A 21,847-nucleotide genomic window follows, 5' to 3' on the forward strand; every position below is an offset into this window, starting at 1 on the left:
CACTCACAATCAGAATTCTTCTTCCAGTTATTCCATCTCACACAACTGATTGTTCTTGTAGTACACCGTTCAGCCTAAACCTTAAATAGAAGCTTCATGAATTCAGTTGCAGTCCAGGACACCTTGCTCAGACACACAGCTGGGGGCAAGCAGCACCAGACTGTACCCAGCAGTGCCAAGTCATGACACAAGGGCTCACACCATTCTTTTGAGGAGCAAAAGCATATTTTGCCGTCAGGTTTGCCCCTGGAAAACCGCTCACAAATTTTATTAGTAGGATTGAAAGAGTCCTTGTACTAATTCCACCACACTCAAAAATGTTGAAAGTACTCCATGTACTTAAATATTTTTCTTTAATTACAACTGTGGGTTAAACCCATGACAAGTGTTTCTATCTTTTTGAACTTTTCAGAAAGATCTTGGGTGTCTGCCATCCTGCAGGAGGACCTTTCAAGCCAGCTCTTCTCCAGATGCGCTCCAAATCCTTCTCAAATTTTGCCTAAAACAGAACCAAATAAGAAGAAAAAATGGTAATGTAAGCTCAAAAGCAATGCTCGAGTATCCAGCCTCTGCCCAGGTGTCCGAAGGAGACAAGGTGTAACACACACAAAGGAAACAAATGCTTTAAGTAGACAACTTGTTCTAAGTGCCAAAATAGAATCAAACAGCTGGAAGAGACCTTTAAGATCAAGTCCAGCCACTAGCTGCAGAAAATACATTGAAATTCACAGAGATTTTGGTAGCACTAAAGTCCTATGCATGGAAAACCAAGAAAAGGGAAATAGAACTGTAAGAAAATGAAGATATTTTCATTATAAAAAGTGTTCAACGCTGCTTCCTGCAAATGCATGGAAATGGTATTACAACTAACCCAAAGCTGCATCTAGGCAAGGTGAAAATTACCTGAGAATGAACTGAACTATATCACAGCACACCTAACAGACTGCTGAAAGGCAGCATTGAACAGCCACAGTTTGAACAAAGGCCTGTGTCTTCCCTCAGCTCCTCTATTAAGGGAACTAAAAAGCTTCTATACAGAAAAAGACAACAGGAAGCATTTGAGGATGTTGGCAAGACAAGAAAAAAATGAAGCCAGTCTCCGTGCTGTAATGCAGCCACCTGAATTAACCTTTCACACAAACACTGAAATTCTTCTCCATTAGTCATGTGTTTATAAGTTACTGTTCTGCAATCAAAAAATATCCCCAGTAGCTACCACACACACACATTTACAAGCACAGAAATATTCTGACTCCTGAAGATGCACAGGTCAAACACTGAACAAAACCAAGCTACTGGATCAGTAAATGCTGGATCAAGGCACTCTGAGCTGCTACCATTTTCCCCAAACCAATTCCATATAAAAACACAACCCAATACTGAACAGAGGCCAGCTTGAGAAGTGGGAACGTTTGTGTCAAGAAGTTCTCTCTACCCTGAGCTCACCTGACGTTTCTTCTTGCGACCTTCCTTGATCCTCCTCCGAACAAACTTCCTTCGCTTCAGCAGCTTTTTGTACTTGTGCCGGTTCATTTTCCTTCTACGAATCTTCAAAACGTTCTTACACTGAATCTTGTTGGTAACTGTCCCTTCTCCCTCCCCCACATCAGCTCCCTCATCAGTCGAGGGACAGTCATATCGCTGGAGAGGTTCATGGCCCACCTCCTCCTGAACATCAGGGACCTCTGCTTTGGGAAGGGAGTAACGAACCGTCAGCCAACTTTCTAAGGGGCTGATGGAAAGTTTTCTGGGGATCAGCACCTCTTCCAGCTCAGGATCCAGGGAATACCAGCGCTGAGGTTGGGCTCCACTGTTGTTAGAGGGCTGTGTGCTATAGCGTGCAGATGTAGGATGATAGCAAAGGAAGGAAGACACTGACCTTGGCAAAAGCTGGCCTTGGAGAAGAAAACAATTTCACTTCAGAGGCAAAATTCTCAAACGGTACCTTAAGAAAAGCTCTGCCCAGCTCCCAACCAACGAGACAACTGGGGCCAGAATAATCTAATAAAAGAAGCTGCTCACAAAAATATATTCCCATCACAAATGCAGTATTTTTGAGTTTTAGGTACATTGCTGTACCATCATCTGCCAAATGCACATAACACAACATTTTACTGTGTGAACTGTGCACTTTGGAATGGCTTGGAACTGTTCATTGTATTCAAATCTTTCTGCTGCTAAAGAATCTCCTCCTAAGCTTAAAAGGAGTCAAACCAGAGCTACATGGTACTGACAGAACACATCAGAAACATAACACTCGACAAGCAGTGAGTGATCAGGAGCCTCACCACCCTTCCACTGCTTGCTGGAAATTTCTAGGTGCCCAGCTACCCCAGAAAAAAACCAAAACTAGGTCACACAACACCCATTTACCTGCAATTCGTGAAGCCCTCAGTAGCTGAGAAGTCAGCTGTGGTAGTAGCATATTGTTTCACTCTGTTCACCGTCGAAGCCAATAATGACTGTTAAAACAAAAACATTTATTCCATGAGGAAAAATTACTGGTTTTAAATAGCCTCTGTAGTTAACCAAACCCCCAAAGAGCCGCGCTGAGGCAATCTGAGCTCCCTCCTCACTCTAGCAACGCGCTGCCGGAGTCTGCCGTTGGGGCCTGGCTCGCAAGCGCTGCTGTAGCCCAGCTGCAGAGGCGAACAAGAAAGCACCAGGTTTCCTAGGTGTGTGCCGCTGGCCCCTTCCTGCCCGGCTCGGTGCGAAGGTGTCACTGCCAGCGCACAAACCCGAGCGCAGGGACGGCGCCCGCCGCCCTCAGGCCGTGAGCAGCAGCCGCGCGGCCTCACGAAGCGCCGTGACCCAGGCGGGCCGCACCGCAGCCTTGCGCTCGGCGGACGGGCAGCCTCCCCCTCCTCAGCCCTGCCCGCGAGCTCCGCCGCCGCCGCCCCGCTCCCGCAGCACGGCCCGCACGGCGCTGCCGGGCCCCTCCGCGCCCGGGCGCCGCCGCCATGGCTCACCATCGCCGCCCGCCGCCGCCGCGCAGCTTCCGCCGGACGCCGGGCAGCGCCCTCAGCGCCCTCAGCGCTGCGCCCCCAGCGGCGCCCGCCGGCGCGAGCGCGGCCGTTTCCCGCGCGCGGGCTGAGGCGGCCCCGGCGGCTGAGGGCCGGGACGGGATGGGATGGGCGGCCCGGGCAGGCCTTTCCCCGCCCCTACACACAGTCACAGCGCCTCAGCGGCTGAAAGGGACCTCGAAAGCTCGCCCAGTGCAACCCGCCTGCCAGAGCAGGACCAGCTAGAGCAGGGCACACAGGGACTCATCCAGCTGGGCTGGGATGTCCCCAGAGAAGGAGCCTCCACAGCCCATCTGGGCAGCCCCTGCCAGTGCTCCCTCACCTCATTCTTCCTTGTATTTATTTGGAACGTCTTATACTCCAGATTGTACCCGTTGCCCCTTGTCCTGTCATTGCCATCACTGAGCACAGCCTGGCTCCATCCTCCTGACACCCACCCTTGATGTATTCTGCACACTGAGGCCACCCCTCAGTCTCCTCCAAGCTGCAGAGCCTCAGCTCCCTCAGCCCTCCATCACACGGGAGATGCTCCACTCCCTGAATCCTAAACCAGTTACATAAAACTATGTAACTTCCACGTTATATGGTTCTATATTCCAGGCATTTTCTTGCCTTTTGACTCTTGTAGCCTTGAACTCGTTTATCCTCCAGTACACACAGAAGGAAAGAGCACAGCGAATGCTGAGCAAACTGAATTTTGGACTGTTTTGTTTACCCCAGCCACAGCAACACGTCACTGAAAACAGGTCTGAGCACATAACGAGCAGTTGTCAGAGCAAGGCTTTACATCCCTGTCCGCGTGGGGATAACGGAAGGCAGCTAGACACCTCTCCCTCACACACCCTGAGCTGCATCTGAGGGCAGCTCTCACAGTGGCTGCTGTCCAGGAACAGCCACACCTGTCTCTCCCACTTACCTGGATGTTGTTTGTCTCTCCTTTCTTGGTACAGGAACCCACCATCTTGGCACAGCATGAAAGTGCTTAATCAGCTGGCATGAGGGAGCGATGTTGAAGCCAGTCCCAGACTTCAAAGAACTTTTTGCTTTTATCCCTACCTCAGCCAGAACACAGAGATCTTTTCACCATCTGCTTTTAGTATTTCAGACCAGAACAGAAATCTGCCTCAGTTTCAGGTACACCTCACCACGTTAAAACCATCTAGCCTGAAGGAGACAGCAAGGTACAAGTACAGTTCCGTGGTCAGCAAAAAGAAATCTATATAGAGAGAAATTAAAGTAGTTAATTAAAATACCAATTAAGTTAAACAGACTATTTGTTTAAACCAGACTTTATTGAAGACACTTTAGAAGTTTATGTACAAAACAACATTCCCACCCCCATATCAGGATGTTAGTCACTGGGAACAAAGCAAGTGCCTGGTGTGTGCTGTCATCCTGGGGACACTCAGGTTGCTGAAGAACTTACAAAAGTACCAAATACACATAGTTTAGACCTGGACAAATTCAGCCTTGGCTCGGTTAGGAGTGAAGGTAACTGAAGGTCCTTCCCCAGAGACATGTCTCCAGCAGACTGAATGTACTGGAATCTGACAGCCTGCACCTGCCTTACTCTGAGGTCAGGTCATTGACTTCTGCAGAGAACGAGAGGCCCACCTTGGTTTTGGAAGTGAAGAGGAACCAGCCCCTGGATTTAACTTGCAGTTTTTCATCTAATTTAGATGGTTCCAAGAGATAGCCATCACTGAGAGCACAGTAGTGTTTGCAGGAAGCATTAGAACAGAGCAGTAACAATACCAAGTAAGAGAGTCAGCCACCTCACTTTCCAAATACACCTAGAGAGAGGCTGAATATCAGACTGGCTACTTCAACAAGCATCTAAGAAAAACCCTAGAGACACAAACATCAGTGGCACAAGTTAAATAGTGACCGACATGCTGTTTCTGTAGCATACTGTGCACTTCTACCAGGGCAGAGTTTCCCCTTGCCAGTCCAGGAAGGAACCATTTTCTTTTTCACCAAGACGGTCCAAAACGGAGAGAATACCTGGGATAGCCTCTTGCACCTGCATGGGAGCCTAGAGCAAGCCAAGCTTCAGTTATTACTGGGACTATGCTACAGAAGAGAATCAAATGCATTAAAAAGAGTTACTAGAATGAAGTGGGATGTATTTTCATGTTTCATGGTGTGCCTCTGCAGCACATGCAAGTGTACCCTGGGGACTGAGACAAAAAGGGGGTCATACTTGGACACTGTCTGAGATGTCACTTACCATGTTTCCACCCATGTCTGTCTGAAGCCAGCCAGGATGCAAGGAAATGCAGAGAATTCCATCTGACTTCAAGTCTGCAGCAAGACACCTGGTGATCATGTTCAGTGCAGTCTGCAAGAGGTGAAAACATGTGTTAGTGTGATAGTTTTACAGACCTTGAGCAAGACCTTAAAGCCAAGATAACTGGCACCTCCCTTCCACCATGTTGTCTCTTGACAAATGAAAGGGCAGTAACAGTATCACAGTAACCTATTAAGACTTACTGTGGCTTCACTCTCAGGGATATCTGTTGAGAGAAGCATTGTGGAAGCTCTATTGCCATAATCTTGCTGACCAAAGATTAAACTAAGTTATGATGGAAGATAAAGCAGCATTTAAAATTCCTAAGGAGCTGTGGGGAAAGCACTATTGACATAAGGACTGTTGTTCTGCAATAATCACTACACAAACATTCATGTTTTTACTTCTGAACAGGGAAAACAAGCATATTAACAGCTTTGGAGTAGGTGGTGTAGGAGAAACTGTATGTCTAATCTCAACTGTTTGTACAAACTCAGTTCCTGGATGTGACAAAACTGAAAACTCCACCTCTCACTAACTAGCACTACCATGTACAGATCAGCACACCTTTTGCTGAGTTTCATGTCTGCTATCTTGCTTGGTGTCTGGAGATGAACACAGCTAATGGGACACACATTTGATAGCATCAGTTCTTCCCTGAATGCCAAGTCCCTCTGAAATGGATCTAGATCAGAGCAGTGATGAAGCAGTAGTGAGCCTGTTCTGAAGAAGTTGGCATGTTTGCTCAAGATGTACAGTAGTCACAGATCTCATTTCCACCCACATGAAGAACAAGAACAGTTCCCATGTCAGCCTAACCGAAGAGGTGCTGCACACCTCACACCATCAGCTTCAGCTTGGAGTGGTCTCTGACTCCAGGCCAGGAGCACAGCCCAGGGAAGCCTACAAACCTTTGCTATCCTGTAAGGGTAGACCTTGAGGAACATCTCGTTTGCCTGGACAAGTTGCATGGAGGCAGCAAGAGAGGACATATTGATAATAGCAGCTCTATGGCAGCCCATTCCTGTGCTCAGCTGGGCTGCCTTCCTCAGAAGGGGTAGAAATGCCTGTGAAAACAAGAGTTTGGTTTAATTTGCTCGGCTTGCTCTTGCCTCCTCCAAGGCAAGTCAGACTCTCAGGTTTTGCTCTATGAAGAAATGCAGCACAACTCTATGCCACCAGCACAGATGGGTGATGGTTCTCCGGACAAGCTGACCACAGCCAGCTCTAAGTAGCAAGGACTTTGTCTCTTCTGCCCACCTCCTAGCCCAACCTATCCACTGAAGTGACCTCACACCAGGTGGATTTCAATAAAGACTCTTGATAAAAAGGAGCTCTTGCTGCTCTCTAGGCATGCAGTTTGATATCAGACCTGTGCCTGTGCGGCTCCAAGGTGAAAAATGGGTTATATGCCCAGCTCACCAGTGGAAAAGCATCTTATAGCACTATAGATTCAGCACATTCCTCCCAGTTCTTACCTTGGTGACCATCAGCTGGGCAACTGTATTGGTTTCATAAATGGTGAGCATTGTCTCTGCTGTAACTTCTTCCAAGGAAGCAAGCACGTTGATGCCAGCATTGTTAATGAGGCAGTTCAGACCTTTGTCTCCCACGATTTCTTCCACTTCCTTGACTACTTTCTTGATGCTGTTTTCACAGACCACATCTGCACAGACAAGCCAAGAACAGCCACAGTGAACAGTGACCTGTGTGGTTCAAATGCCAACAACACATGCTAAACCAAAGCCAGTTAATCTGAATGGGGACATTGAGGCAGCACACAGAGATGATAATGCACAGAAGACTTCACACAGATTATGTTTCTCCAATGTTATCTTCAGATGAGAATGATTGTTTTCAGCTGCTGGATGTCATGTACAGCTGCTGATTACCTAGGAGACCAGTTTCTTAAGATGCACTCACCTGACTTAGTTGAACACACTTCTGTACATGCCCTTTACTCACCCAGTTGAAGGAGCTTGACATTGCTGTATTGCTTGCTAAGCTGCTGGAGTTCCTAGGAAGAAGAAACAGGGTTACCAAACCCTAATAGGGTTACCTTTTATATATACACATATATATATGTGTGTGTGTTTGTATCTATGGCTATTACATAAAACAACTTGAGATCTCTTCCTCCAGAATTGTAACAGCCATTTACTTTCATAGCTGGACTGAAGGACCTTGTTTTCCAACCTGCTGAGCAGCTTTCCTGAGGCCAAGATCGACTGCTCCAAGAAAATGGACCCTTCACATGCTTAGTCAAGATACCAGCGTGCCAGGTTACAGGGTTAGTTCTCAGTGAGCAACTCGAGGGTGTGTTTGCAGGGTAACCAAAAGCCCTTGACCAAGCAGCTACCGTTGCCACTTCCACAGCAGACCTGGTGCTCAGACTGCATTCAAGCCCTTAATTCCCCACTTCTACAAGAAAAGCATGATTTTCCTGAAGCTCAGCGAATGCTGGACGTCAGCTCAGGGCCACAGGAATGCTTGACAGAAGCCATTTGGAATTGTTCTTTGCAGGAAAAGTTTCCTAGCAATTTTCCCACGGAAATTCTGACTTCCAGCACTCTCATTAGCTTCAGTTCTTGTAGCTGAAGGTAAAGCACATACACAGTTACATACACAGCAACTGCCCACAAGGACAATTCTGTCTCTGCTAGATAGCTATAATTCAGTCATCTGTCTCCTACCTCTCAGCAGAGGAATGATTAGTGTTCTTGGAGAACTTAGTACTACACTGGTGGTGCTGCTGGACAAAGTGTGTCCAAATGGGATTTATAGGCCCAGCTGGAATACTTAGGTTTCTGTGCCATGCAGCCAAGTGGGAAGCGTGGCCAAATGCAACAGATGGGTTACATACACCCAGCCATGTTTAGGAGACTGAGCAACTGGGGCCAAACATTGCATCTCAAGCAAACCCATGTACTTAGGAGCCCTTTGGGAAAACAGGGGTCAGGATGACTGATTTTGAAAGAGCATTTCTTTGCCACTTGGAGACACTTAGGGACTCCATGTCCTCTGTCAAGCTATAATGTATTACAGCCTTTATCTGGGTTCACACTCTGCAGGATTCTCTCCAGGCTTGTTTAGGAAATTTCTCCCACCGAGGACAATCTACAACTGCAGTGAAGGCTATTAAAGGGAGGGGGAAGGAAGGGGGACAAGTCAGATGTACCAAACCAGATGATATTCCTTCCCTTGGATAGGGCTTAATGGGACAGTTTTCAACAGATGAAAGACACAGAACACACTATCTTGTTTATTGGCAGTCAGGCATGAAATAGTTCTGCCATGTCAAGGCCTGCAATAATTATGTGGCTTTGGACTGTCCACTGGACTTTAGTTTGACAGTATCGCTTGATAACAAACTCCAGAAGTGCTCTGGCTCCTCGAGGTTTGCTCACTTATTTATAGTCAGACTGCTTTAGTCTCTGACAGAAACAAGCTACTGACTTTTGCTAAAAGGCCAGAGATGTTTTGTGCAGTGACAGCAACTGAGAGGCTTCTGAAGTGGGTAAGCAATATGTTCAATTAAGAACTCCAAATACTGTAACATTAAACATTGTCCAGAACATAAACAGCATGAAATTACAATTGCTGCATGCAAATCAGGTTTAAAATGCAATGTGGGGTTTTTTCCTTCCATTTAGTTAATTACTTAGTTAACAAGTGACTCCCACTTTAGTGGTTTAAGTTTCTCAGCAGCAGCTTCCAGGCATAAAGCTAACTTAGGCAGCTCTGGTCTTCATGAATGTTACCCCACCTGATATAAACAAGAGCTGAAAAATCCAGTTAGGAAGCCTGAAGTTGCAGAAAAGCCTATTCTTTTCCCTGCTGTGACTAGAAGGAGGACTGAGACAAGTTTATGGCCTCTGATACAACCATTTTGAGCCACCAGCCACGTTTGCTGCTTCTTCGTTTCCTCCATCCCAAGCAGTTTTGGTCAAAGACATCAAAAGCCTCCTGTGCCCAGAGAACTCTGAAAATATGACTGCAGTGCCTGTATAAAGTAGTTATTGACTCCCCACTGAAGGGACAAGCTTTTCTGAAACTCACTGTGATCATCTGCCAAATGCCTTGTTGTTTTTTAACAGGGGGAGAACAATCTCCCCCCAGAAAAACACACAAAAAACCAAAACCTCCCCACACCCCTAAGCCACCAAAGTCATCTGAAAGGGGTTTTTTGTACCAGATTCGTGCTCACTTTCTTCCTGCCAACAGGCTAGTGCTGAGGCAGTGCACCCAGGACAAATAGGTTAAAGCCCTAGGAAGATAAGATCTGGGAGCAGAGTCTAAGAGAGCCAAAGCAGTCCATAATGGCAATGCATACATAAGTGAACTCATTGGTACTGCAGCTCCAAGTGCAGCTGCTGTTTTCATCTCAGTTTACACAGTTCCATTTACAGGCAGTAAGTCATGTCTCAGGCCAAGTGACTTTTAGTTAGCATACTGTGATAATTTACAACAAACAAGACCCACAACACAATCCCCTAATACTGTGTTTAGCAGTAGCTCCAGAAGTGCTCCACATCTTAACAGTTACCCTTGAGAACCAACTCTTAAGGATTCCAAGAAAAAATTAAGCTCTGATTAGCATCTGTTGTTTCCTGCTTGCTGATTTCACTTGTGATTAACAGCGTCGGCTTACTCTGATTTAAGCAAGATCCTCTGGTGCTTAAGGCTCCAGATACAGATCCATCAGTACATGAGATATTTATTGCTCCATTTCAGCCAGGAATGTTATGTTGTCTTTGTCATTTAGCAAGATTTACTTTGTCTTCTTTATGAAAGCATTCTTCACTTCAGTTATGACTCTTGGAAAGGACCTGGCCATACTACATGGGTTGGAAGCAATCAAGGCAAGTGAATATAGCCCTTGGGCAGCTTTGTCAGGCAAAGGGTACTTGGGTATCCTTTCACATCACCCTGCTTGCACTCAGGACAAAGTCAAAGATGTTTCATATTTGCCTGTGTCTCTCTGAGATGGGCTATTGGGTACCACAGTGGACAGCCACTTTACTGTTTGTGTAAGAACTTACACCAAGCTGCTGCAGACTGCCCCAAATCCAGTCCTCTCCGACTCAAGAAGAGCCAAGCCTTAAATGCTGGAGGAGGTGTCAAACACATCCAGAAAAAAAACAAAACAAAACAACCCAACACTACAATAACTCCAAATTAGAAAGACTTCAAGAACGCTCCTTTGCCTGATCTAACACACACATCTTGCTAGAGCACTGCTCCAGAGACTGCTCAGCTGCTCTTCCCAACAGCAGAGCACGTGGCTAAAATATGTAGCAAAGAAAAAAAACAAAAGCAAAGCCAGACAGTGTGCAGAAGCAGTTGGTGAGAGCTGTGTGTCTGACAAGGGAACAGACACCGCACTGTTGATAACGCTATCTTCTGCTTCAGAGGAAGGGAAACAGCACATTAAGCCCTGGAAGATTTCCAGAGCCTAGTAGAGGACTTTTGAGCAGCGAGCATCTGAACACTTTCTTGTTCACCTGGGAACACACCTGGGCTTGCAGGGAGAGCAGGAGGAACGTGAAGATACTTCTGTCCTGAGGTCTCACATTCAGCACAGCCCACGGCCATTTTGGGCCCTTCCCCAGAAAGCCATCTCTTCCTTCCATACCTCAGCAAGTCAGAGCAGGGGCTACGCTCATCAATAGGTAAGTCTTAGACTTCAGGTCAGATCTTGGCCCTTTTATGGGGAGGCAGGATGGGGGAAGGAAGAAAGAGCAAGAAAAGCACGAGTGGGGTAAGAATTACAGAAGGGTCCCTGATCCCACCTGGCGTGGAAAGACAGGACATCAGGATTATTTTGCAAGAGATTTGTAGCTGTATCCACTCTCAGTGCTGGAGCAGCCCAAGTAAAGGCAGATCAGAATCAAACTGTGGCTGAGGGAGTCTAGTATGGTACTTTTCAAGGAGGGGCAGCGGTTATCTAGATGCGCCTGCAGGCCTGCTGCATGTTATCGTGTGATCTAAAGCCCATTTGTTAGGCAAATGTTCTGTGGAGGCCACCTAGGAGCTATTCAGCACAAGAACTCGAGTTATTACAACTCCTGCCAGCACAGACTCACATGCAAAACCTTGCAGCTGTTCAGCATTATCCCAGGGCTCAGGAGTGGAGCTGCTTTCTGCAGCCAGCAGAGGAAAGCAAAGTCAGACCCCCCTCCAGCATCTCTTACTAAAGTTAGGTCTTGAGGGGCTCTTGACTGTCCACCATTTGGAGAACTCCAAAGTATGCAGTCACCTGTGTAACAGCATACAGATCCTCTGGAGAACTTTCATACTGAGGAATTGCTGCTGACTATTGCCTCCAAGACAGGTGTTGGATTTGCTGGGAGCTCAACGTCTTCAGTCACTTTTCCTCTGAAAACCTTAAGATGATTTTTAAAAGGCTTTTCATTTAAGCTATTCCCATCCTTTTTTTCCCCCCTCCTTGCTTTCTGCAACAGGAAAATGCTACTCTACCAAACCAGATGAGAGGAGAATTTGAGAGAGCTGTCCAAAGTTGCTGTTCTCCAAGTTCATCTTCCGATTCAGACGAGGAGGTGAGGGGCAGCACACTCATGTTAAGTAGGATTTTTCGTACGGTCACTTACCACAAAACAAAGTGGGAGGAAACAAAATACCACTTGAATCACTGTCAAAGAGACAAAGCAAGCACTGACAGCTCAGGTGTGCAGACAAAGTACAAGTCACTCCACTTTACAGCCCAGTCTGCAACAGTCAACAAACAGGTCTCAGATGGACAAAGCCACTTTCGTGTGCATTATGACAAGTCTGCAGTGGCAGCCTCGGCAGGGCAGGAACCTGAACTCTGCATTTCCAAGATTGGACTGGAAAAGTCAGTGAAGGTAAAGTTTTCTCTCTGGGAAAGAAAAATAAAGAAGAAAAGAAAATCGTGGAAGCTTTCCTTACCAAACCACACTCAGGCAACACTGCCAAATTGGATCCAAGCTGTGAGATAGTTGTGCATGGTGCTAAGACTCCTATGGCTAGAGGCTCGAGCACGACTGTGCTTGCCCTCTGCCAGATAGATGGACTGGTGGCATGGTGGAATCACACCTCAGAAGGTCAGAAAGCTTTGTGCCAACGTTATTCACTGCAGATGAGACAGATAATACTAGTGAGACTACCACCATACCTTCAGTAAAGATTTCCCTTCCTTGTGAAGTTTCCAAACCCATCTGTTAGAAATATGCTTTCAGCTGGCTGCAGGAGTTTCTACTGATGTACTGCCAAAGCACAGCACACAGCCTAGAGGTCCTTACAAAGAACAAAAAGCCACCCTGATCCACCAAGGACAGACCTTGCCCCCTCCCTGCTAAAAAAAAAACCCCAACAACTTAGGATGCACATGGCCTGCAAATCACCACTTGGGGTTACTGGAATGTGGCTCTTGGCTACAGGAGACATGACTGCCAGCAGTCTTTCCAGTTTCTAGTACCTCAAGCAAGAAGTGACCCAGTCTCTTCCCAGTACTTGAAGGGTACTTCACCTCCTTGTACAGGTTTACCAGCCTTTTTGCTCAAGATTTTTAAGTCCTGGCGATGCCAAGTTGTGCAAAGATACATCTGTGTAACGTTTCCTGGGCAGCTCTTCGTACTGAGGGAACAATTTCACTTCTCCATGTAATTGATCCAAGGCCATTGTAACAGGAAATCACTGCTGAACACAAGGGCCAGTTGGTGAGAAAGAGAATCTCCCTCAGCACCAGCAAAAGCAGCTTTAGAACAAACAACCAAGCTGGGAGATTTTGATCTAACAACAGGTCAGATGTCTCTGCTGGTTTCCTGTAGCACTACGGCAGGGAGCTGTTGTGCAATCGTGAATAGGAAATACATCTGGGACAAATGCCAGATCTGGGAACAGGAGGCAAGAGCCAACAGAATGGTAGTGAATACCTGTCCAGGAGGGGGGCTGCAGGAGCCAGGGGCTCTGAAAGGCAGCCTGTGCACCAGCCTTCAGTCTTGCTGGACTGCTTCTCAGCAATTTGATTGAGACATATCTTAAATGTGCCTTTGTGCTGGAGAGATTTACAACAAGAAACAAGATGTAAGACCTCTTCTTGCAGCTTTGTAAGTACCTGTGGAGCAGCACTTGCCACTGGAGAAGTGAACGGCCAGGCTGCAGGTGCCACCTGGCCAAGCCTGCGCTATCATCTTTGAAGAGTCTCAGCAAATCTTTTAAAGCTTTTGTGTAGCTAAACAGTAAAGAAAGATTGTTTATTGCTAGCATGGTGCAGTCACAGTTTGCACTGAAAATAAAACCCACCCTATGGGAACAGACATATAAACTCTGTTTGCCTTCTGCTAAGGCAGCCTTGGGCCACGCTTCAAACACAGCAGATGCAGAAGTAAGACTTTACGTATCAATTCTCCTACTGAATGCCTGTGGCAAATACACAGAGATTTGACACAGTCACAGAGTTGAGAGCTCAGATTCTTGCAGCTCTGGAGCACTAGAGCCTTCCCAGGGAAGAAGGAGGGCAATAGCTGTGTGTATTGCTGTGCTGCCCTAGCAGCATTCCACCTTACTAAAGAGAGTCAAGATCAGAGCAGAGATGCAAGAGACAAAACAAGTGGCCACACAGTAAGCAGACTGATAGCCCTCATTATCAATTTGCCCCCCAAAAGCTCAGAGAGTACCTTTAATTTGTCAGACAGTCATTTATAACACTAGGGATGGGGAAGGAGCCCAAACACATTAGTGCTCTACTGTGGCGCGAGGAACGTTGGCTGAACAGGCAAAGGGCTGCAAGTGAATTCACCACCAAGATGCAACAAAACTACTGTTTTCAGCAGAAGGCTCTGGTCCCTACCCAGCCAAGAAGGGCACTAAAAAGAGCATCTGTCATTCATTTAGACTTTCTCACTTGTCGAAAGTCCAGCATAAAGAGACAGACAGGGCACACCTCCTTCAGGGAATGCAGCTACCGTACAGAAGGGACAAGGAAAGGTGTAACGGGTTTCACCGGGAAGGCTTCTGTGGGATGGACTACCCGGGTCTGTGCAAAACCTGAGCTGACCAGGACATACAGCTGCAAATCCAGCGAGAAACTCAGAGACCAGCTGAAGCGGCTGATGCTCGACCTGTTCAGGGCTTCCAGAAGCGCTTTCTCCTTCCTTCTCTCCCCTCACCAGCCCCCGGGCTAGCACTGCCCGCCGGCTACATCCCCAGCCAGGCTCCTCGCCAGCCCCTGGGCCAGCACAGCCCGCCGGCTGCATCCACAGCCAGGCTCCTCGCCAGCCCCCGGGCTACCCCAGCCCAGCCCAGCCCAGCCCAGCCCAGCCGGCACCGAGGGGCTGCGGGAGGAGCCGCGGCCTTCCCGCCGGCTGGCAGCCTCCCGGCCCGCGGACCCCCGGCATCCCCTCACGCTCACCTGCGCCTTCTCGGGGTAGCGGCAGGTCGCAAAGACAAAGTCCGGGGAGGGACTGGCGACTGCGAGCCCCCGCACTAGCCCCAGCCCGATGCCTCGGCTGCAGCCGGTGATGAGGACGGAGCGGCAGCGCGGCTGGGCCATGCTGCCTCAGCTCGGTTCGGCTCCGTCCGGCTGTGCTCGGCAACGCTCGGCTCAGTTCGGCTCCGTTCGCTCTGCTCTCGGGGCCGCCTCACGCGGTTCTTAACCTGCGCGGCTCGGAGCCGCCGCCGCCGCCGCCCCGCTCCGCCCCTCTCGGGAGCCTCCCCCGGCCCTTCAGCTCCCCCGTCCCTTCAGCTCCCCCGGCCCTCCCGGGAGCCTCCCCCGTCCCTTCAGCTCCCCCGGCCCTCCCGGGAGCCTCCCCCGTTCCTTCAGCTCCCCCGGCCCTCCCGGGAGCCTCCCCCGTCCCTTCAGCTCCCCCGGCCCTCCCGGGAGCCTCCCCCGTTCCTTCAGCTCCCCCGTCCCTTCAGCTCCCCCGGCCGCGGCCCCGGGGCTCGTTTCCCGCCCTCGGGCAGGTCCCGGGGCGGGCCTGCAGCCGGCCCTGAGGGAGGCGGCTCCTCTGGGCTCGCGGCTGCCCGGCGAGGAAGGTGAATTTGTTCTTTCCTTGCTCACAAGCAAACTCCCTTCACCCTGTAGGGACACAAATGACCCTTTCACAGGGAAAGACCCCGGGCCCGGCTGTGATGGCGGCCCAGGACTGCTCTGCCAGCAACAATCCTGATCCCCACACGACTGGACAACAGTGAAATCGCCATCCCCAGCACACAGGAGTGAGTAAAACAGCAAGGATACAAATGCTGTGAGGGGAGGACGAAGCAGAGGTGAGAAGCAAAGCCAGAGTTGCTGGGCTGCCCAGGTTACTGCCAGACACATAGATCAAGGTGTCTTTACTGCATTGTGAGGGAGCTGTTCCTGGCAATCACTCCAGGCTTCCTTGCTTTAGCTGATCCTCACCCTTATCACCCACACTGCTTGTGCCTCCTTTCCCAGATAAATAGTCTAAACCTGATCTGCACACCCTCACACACAAAAACTGGCAGCGGTGGGTGGTGTGGGTATAAAGGCTTTCATTACATGTTAGTGCCATACTGATCTTTATTTTCTTTATTAAAATATCAACAAGCTTTTAAACATTAACTTCATCCTCATATGGGTCAAGAATAGCCTCTGCCCTTGTACTTGAGAAACAAAAGCATAAAAAGAGTTGGTGATTCAGGGAAAGGCTGTGGAAAAGCCCAGACCCACAATGAGGCTGCCCCAGGGCCCTGTTTCTGGTTTATTTCTAAATAACTGCAGCCACTCCAAATAAGATCCAGGGTGTGGAATTGTCTGTTGCTGGAGAGCACAAAAGAGGGTTCAATATCCATGTCACACTCCCAGGGTGAGAGGAAGATGCTGACACAGCCATTTCTCATCGACCCTTAGACACAAAAGGTGATGGCAAGCAAAGCTGACTGGTGACAGGGCTTCTTGATCAGTGCTTTTGTTACCTTTGAGGAGAAAGTCATGACTGTGATGGTTATTTCTGGTGCAGAAAGTCTCTCCGCAGAGCAGGCCCCAGGCTGCTCTCCTCCTTCAGCCACTGTCGTCCTGGGCTTCCTCTGAGCCAAATGCTTCAGCCAGGTCTTAGAATTAAAACAGGAAACAGTTCATGGTTTAGCAGATACCAAGTGTTTGCCCATTGCAAAAGTTCTACAGACAAAGTACGTGGTGGTTAATTGTGCGTTACGCTGCCTTTTTATGGTGTCCTGAACACACACACAGCACTTTGCAAACAAGCCATAAAGGCAATATCCATCATAAATTGTTCCTTTCCCTGCTAGCTCTGAAAATGAGAGCAGCAAGTGGAGCAGTCCGTGCCTCGCTGCTGGGGAACAGAGGTGAAAGGATTTGTCTGGAGGCCACTGGGCCACAGATAGAGGCCAACACCCAGTTCCTTTGGCCTAACAGCTGACTCACACAAAAGGGGAAATGGCCACCTTGGTTTTCAGCTGGTTTCTTGCTCATGTGTAGTTACAGACAAGCAGCCAGGCCTTTGGGTGAAAACCATCACAGCCTCATTCCCTCCTGTGCAGGGTTACCTTCACACCTCAGCTGGGAACTGGGGCCATTGTCTCCATCCCACACTCAAACCCCTTTGCTGTGCGTTACTGGGGCTGTGGTGAGTGCCCCAGTCACATCACCTTACCCCCTTTCCAGCTCTTACTGCTCACCATGGCTTTTTACTACTAGAAACTAGTTCCTCCTGACTTTTGTCTCTCTTGAAGGCAGGTCCAGCTTTCAGCACAGTTAACCACAGTCTAATAAGGGCTGAGATGAGTTGGATACACCAGTGGAATGCTTTGCTTAGGAATTTCTCACCCACATTTAAAGACAATAAAAACAAGGGTTGCCTGGCAGCCCTTGGAGAGGAGTTAACCTGGCAGGACAACGGGGAAAATACTCCTTTTATTTTAAGTTAACAAAAAAACCTCTTAAATTGCTTTTGCAATTTCTGTATTTGAGTGAGCTCCAGTCATCCAGCTCCTCTTTGGCTTCGGTCTGTCTGTGCAGGACACACTGCAAAAGCTGGCTTGGGGTGTTTTATGCAGGTCTCTGGCACTTTTCCCACCCAAGAACATATCAGAGTATCAGGATAATTTATAGTGTTTGTGGAACTTGAATTATTATTAGTGATTGTGAGCTAAGAAAACAAAATTAGGTTTAAAACAGACACTCCTAACGAAATGGTTTTGGATCATCAGCTCAGAGCCTTCAGGTCAGCAGAATTTTGTTTGGGTAGACTCTAGGCTAAAATCAAACAAGGAAAAAAAGAGTAGCCACTCTCCAGAGATGCACAAAACATTCAGCTATGATTCAGATCCAGCCCTATCAGATTGTAAGTGGACTCCGAAACATCTGGCCAGACTCCAGAGGCATACACTGTGAGCACAGAAATGAAGGCAGACAGTTTCTGACAGAAGCTGAACCTCTCTCTCTCTCATTTCCCACCACACTGAATTTCCAGAGGAGTAAAGGGCCCAGTGCCCAGCTCTGTGTGGAGACAATATCTGCACTCAAGCTTCTGGTAAATCTCAATTAAAGCCTCCCTTCCAACAAGGAATTGAAACCTGCTTTCCCCATCTGCACTCAAAAATTCCAGGCTTTGTTGTTTATCCTCTGATCTTGTCAACTACTGGCTTGCCATCTTTGTCTGACCCAACCAGAGGATCTTCCCCTCATGGTCACCACCTGCCTGGCACACACTGAGCTTAGAAACTCAATATTTGAGGCACCAATTCCTTCAGCTCTCACTTGCAACAGGACCCTCTGCTGATGGGGAGCAAACACCGATCCAAAGGTGGGACCTTCTGCCCACACGCTGCATTTACAGCTGGGGAGGCCACTGGTGAGGAAGCCTTAGCCAGAGAGTCTACAGGATTATTTACCATGAAGGAAGGAAGATTAGGCTGTGTTGCCAGAGCAGGCAGAAGGCTTTACCTGAGGAAAGAGAACCACAGCCTGGCCAAGGCAGCAGCAGCTTCCAAGTCAGAGGTTTCAGTAAGCACTGTCCCTTCAAAGCTTCTGCCAGTGAGACCACCTCTTGTCAAGCAGAAGGGACTGCACATGAACACCACATCCAGAGATCACAGAGGGGTAACCTGAGCAAGAGCCATGTTGCAGACTGCAGGTGTTCAGAAAACAGAAGCCATAACTCGCCTTAGGAGCAGAGACTTGTATATGCATGTACACACAGAAAACCTGGTTCTTATTCCAATTTTAGGTAAACCAAAGCTCCTTGTCTTCCCTTTGCTCTGCCTGGTAACACAGACTTCTGCAATTTGGAATATTTGTTACCATGAGAACTGGATTTTTTTCCCCATTTTCCTAAAATGAAAACTTAAATTCTCTCCGTTTCTAACCCATAGGACCAGAGGTTGGAAACAAACCTGTGTTGCCTGATCTGTGGTAAGAGTCACAAGTGCTGGTAGTTGGGAGAAGCTGAAGAAAAAGAGTTTGGTGTCAGGACTATGAATACAGTGAAACTACAATGCACAGCTTTCAGCTGGAGGAACAAGTTGGGTCAGAGATTTTCATTTTCTGACTACAAGGACTGGGTCTGGACTCAAGGATATGAATGATGCAGGCCTGCACCACTTCTCCAGCCTCCTGAAGTATGCAGTAGATGAAACACTAATCCCAACTAGAAAAGAGCAGTTGATCCTTTGGTAAATAAGGTCTGAGCAGGATTACACATCATTCATCCTATATGCAGCTCAGCACACTAGGAAAGAACTAAAAGGTTCAGGAAGAAGCTCTTCAGCCAAGGACTGACAAGTCATCCCACAGCTCACATGCAGGACTGCCTGCCTGGCAATGGAAGGGTGATAGTAAGTCAGGGCTTGGGTACAGCCTGTCTCCCCATATCATTTCACATGAGCCATCAGAGTTCTGCCAGACACCAGTGGTTTCCAGTTGCTACCCCATCAGATGACCCTCCAGGTGAAAGATGTTTTTCCAGTAAGACAAAAAGCAGCCCTGTTCCTTTCAGCTCTATAGGAAACATTGGGAAAAGCAACTGACACTTGAGCAGATATAAGGACACAAAAAGTTGGGCTGTAAGAGGGCACCAGGCGTAGGTGAGGAACAAAGAAATGGCTTAACACAGGATTTCTGAGCTTTTTCTCCAAAGCCTGGGCCCATTTCTCTTTCCCAGGCTCTTTTACAGTGTTGTGCCCAACCACATCTATTTGACACCTTCCACAGGAACCCTGCTCACAAAAGAGTCAGTGAACAAATGCAAACTGGTGCCAAGAAAAGAGAAGATCTGTCAGCTCCATTAATGAGACCTGTGGCTTGCTTGCTGTCAGCAGCACTTACTACCCCAAGGTGTCTCAACAGCTCTCCAAGGTCAGCTCACACCAAAACCTTCAGATTCAAACATCTGCACACCCTAAGAACTGACAGCTCATTTATTTTTTCCCATGTGGTAAGATTCTCATGAACCATGGTTCTGTAGTCTCCCAGAGACCAACTACAGTCCTTACCTGTGCAGCTTGTTCTCTGTGGTGCGAGTGAAGAGAGCCAGAGCCATTGCTGTTCACAACATTCAGCTGGTGTCTGAAGCACATGGCAACTGTTGGGTATACAGAAGTTGAAGACAAGTCCCTGGAGGCCTAAAAAAAGCCCCTGGCATAGATCTATTATAAAAATGAAAGGAAAAACAAACACCACCCCCCGCCCCCAAACCCCAAAACAAAACAGTTACTTCTCTTTCTAGTGCTACTTGAGTTGGCTGAATGATGCAAGGGAAGGGGTGTAAAATTTGGAAGGGGCTACTAACCTGGGAGCTATGACAGATACACTCTGCACACTAAGTACTGAAAAACTACTCTCTTTGAAATTCCCCAATTAACAAATACATGCAGTATCTCTTAATCTGACTTCCTGAGCAAAATAAACCCCAGGTGCCTGCCCCATGCTGTACAACCAGTGAGGATGGGACACCTGTGTGAGGGGCACGTCTCCCCACACCTCAGCATTCCCTCCCATACCTTCAGCTGCCCCAACCACCTCCCCAACCCACCCCCTGGAGTTATCTGTGTTGGGTGCTGCTGGTTCAGACAGATTGTTCTCTCCTAGAACAGGATGTCTTTCAATCCTGGGATAAAACTCCTCTCAAGTTTTGGAAACAAACAACTTAAAGGGAGAAAGTGTGTATATGTTTGCATTGGTTTTTCCTCTGAGGAGTTTAACAAGTGTACTAGAAAGCAAAGGACTATTTATTCAGTGCTGTACATAAGCACAGTAGTTTGTGGTGATTCTTCTGCCAAGGGACGTTATGTTCATGTAGCAAAGTGTACATGGGCTGGGTCTTACCTTTACCCTTGTCCATGCTGCTCACACTGGAGGAAGGTCACGTCTGTGGCTACCAGAGCTGAGCCTGAACTAAGGCAATTCCTCCTGGAGGAGGCTGCAGCCGTGCAACCTGCCTCCCAACATGCTGCTTACCTCAGGAACTGGACTAGAGGCAATTCCTGAAGGATCCAGAGCAGAATGAAGTCATTAAACAGGGTAACGCTGATTGCCTTTTAGAACTGAGATTAGAGATCTGAGGGTGACCTGCTCCAAGTAATATCCAGGGAGCAGGAATGAGGAAGACTTAAAATGGGAACTGTAGGCAACATTATTACTTCAGGTCATCCATATCTGAACAAACTGAAGTTACTTTTTAAAAATCCCATTATGTCTAAGCTGCCTTGACTCCTACTCAGTTATTTAGCATACCAAGGGCTAAATAATTAGTTTCCATCTGTGTGCATAGGTCAAGGCAGAGTTTGCTGACTCAGAACAGATTAACTTCAGTTCCCCAGCAGTGGAAGCAGCTGAAGCTGAGAAGCTTTCCTTCTGTCTCCTCCCTATCTCAATGTATTGGGTTTTCTCAGTTGAGATGTAATCAGAGCTATGGAAAACGAACTACAAACCAACTACTCCTACAGCAAGGTGGCCAGGAAATAACCAGTGCTCCCCCTGCACAGGAGACCCATAGGTCACCCAGTAATGATGGATTTCAAAGAGGTAACTCTTGTGTGAAGTAGTAACTCCTGTTATGGCGCAGAGTATCAAGGGAGCTCAAAAGGTCAAATGCACCACTCAGTTCAAAGAAAGATCAGTCAAGTTCACACATACATCCACAGGTAATTATAGAGAATGATCCTATGCAACCTCCAGCTCAGGAAGCTGACTAGAGATTGACTGCAAACCCTCTCAGCTGCCTTGCCTCCATATTAAAAATGAAGCAAATTGCCATAAGATTGGTCTGGATTGAAAAGCAGCATCAGAAGTCACAGAGACACCTGAAGACTGACCACAAAGCCCCTCATGCATCTCATTTCCCCTGGAGCTGACAGAGGATGTTTAAACAGCAAGCCACGTTTCTAGTAAGATCTACTCAAGCCTGAAAAGCTCGACAGCTGCACCCTGTTTCACACAGGACACCAGTCTGCCCCTCAGCACGAGCCCAGCATTGTACCTCTATTCAGGGTGTAACAACTCAGGCTAGTCTTAAATTACTCCCAAATTTGACAAATCTCTTCACTCAGCACCAAATTTCTTTCCTTATGA

At 47.9% G+C, this 21,847-nt stretch overlaps 2 protein-coding genes across 6 annotated transcripts; both read right to left on the reverse strand.

Moving 5' to 3' along the window:
• Positions 1-336: 336 nt before the first annotated feature.
• Positions 337-4,214, reverse strand: AURKAIP1 (aurora kinase A interacting protein 1). Of its 3 annotated transcripts, none has more exons than XM_062013044.1 (4): positions 3,940-4,214; positions 2,374-2,462; positions 1,447-1,895; positions 337-499 (listed from the first exon to the last, which is right to left on the reverse strand). In XM_062013044.1, exons 2-4 carry the CDS (start codon positions 2,423-2,425, stop codon positions 392-394), a joined length of 609 nt encoding a protein of 202 aa, XP_061869028.1. In that variant the 5' UTR covers positions 2,426-2,462; positions 3,940-4,214; the 3' UTR covers positions 337-391. The 3 variants fall into 3 exon arrangements, with proteins under 3 accessions (XP_061869028.1, XP_061869027.1, XP_061869026.1); XM_062013043.1 differs by lacking the exon at positions 3,940-4,214 and adding an exon at positions 2,970-3,039; XM_062013042.1 differs by lacking the exon at positions 3,940-4,214 and adding an exon at positions 2,577-2,930.
• An 82-nt stretch (positions 4,215-4,296) lies between these two features.
• LOC104554517 (C-signal-like) lies at positions 4,297-21,737 on the reverse strand. 3 transcript variants are annotated; one of them, XM_062013039.1, is made up of 8 exons: positions 20,603-21,737; positions 19,771-19,859; positions 16,234-16,368; positions 7,279-7,330; positions 6,792-6,979; positions 6,225-6,380; positions 5,254-5,364; positions 4,297-5,058 (listed from the first exon to the last, which is right to left on the reverse strand). In XM_062013039.1, the coding sequence occupies exons 1-8, from the start codon at positions 20,616-20,618 to the stop codon at positions 4,945-4,947; spliced, it is 861 nt and encodes a 286-aa protein (XP_061869023.1). In that variant the 5' UTR covers positions 20,619-21,737; the 3' UTR covers positions 4,297-4,944. The 3 variants fall into 3 exon arrangements, with proteins under 3 accessions (XP_061869023.1, XP_061869024.1, XP_061869025.1); XM_062013041.1 differs by lacking the exons at positions 4,297-5,058; positions 5,254-5,364 and adding an exon at positions 5,382-6,036; XM_062013040.1 differs by lacking the exons at positions 16,234-16,368; positions 19,771-19,859; positions 20,603-21,737 and adding an exon at positions 14,708-14,970.
• Positions 21,738-21,847: the final 110 nt, after the last annotated feature.

This window comes from Colius striatus, chromosome 21, assembly GCF_028858725.1.
Source record: "Colius striatus isolate bColStr4 chromosome 21, bColStr4.1.hap1, whole genome shotgun sequence".
Classification (NCBI taxonomy): domain Eukaryota; kingdom Metazoa; phylum Chordata; class Aves; order Coliiformes; family Coliidae; genus Colius; species Colius striatus.

What these genes read in the sequence shown, in the direction of transcription:
- LOC104554517 (XM_062013039.1), bottom strand. An exon ending in TCATGACTTTCTCCTCAAAG is followed by an intron (nt 7,331 to 16,233) that starts GTAACAAAAGCA and finishes TCTTCTTCCTAG; the next exon opens with GAACTCCAGCAGCTTAGCAA. An exon ending in CAGACATGGGTGGAAACATG is followed by an intron (nt 5,059 to 5,253) that starts GTAAGTGACATC and finishes GGCTTGCTCTAG; the next exon opens with GCTCCCATGCAGGTGCAAGA.
- AURKAIP1 (XM_062013044.1), bottom strand. Translation starts at nt 2,425, where the DNA reads ATGCTACTACCACAGCTGACTTCTCAGCTACTGAGGGCTTCACGAATT. An exon ending in GAGGGCTTCACGAATTGCAG is followed by an intron (nt 1,896 to 2,373) that starts GTAAATGGGTGT and finishes TTCTTCTCCAAG; the next exon opens with GCCAGCTTTTGCCAAGGTCA. An exon ending in GTCGCAAGAAGAAACGTCAG is followed by an intron (nt 500 to 1,446) that starts GTGAGCTCAGGG and finishes GTTCTGTTTTAG; the next exon opens with GCAAAATTTGAGAAGGATTT.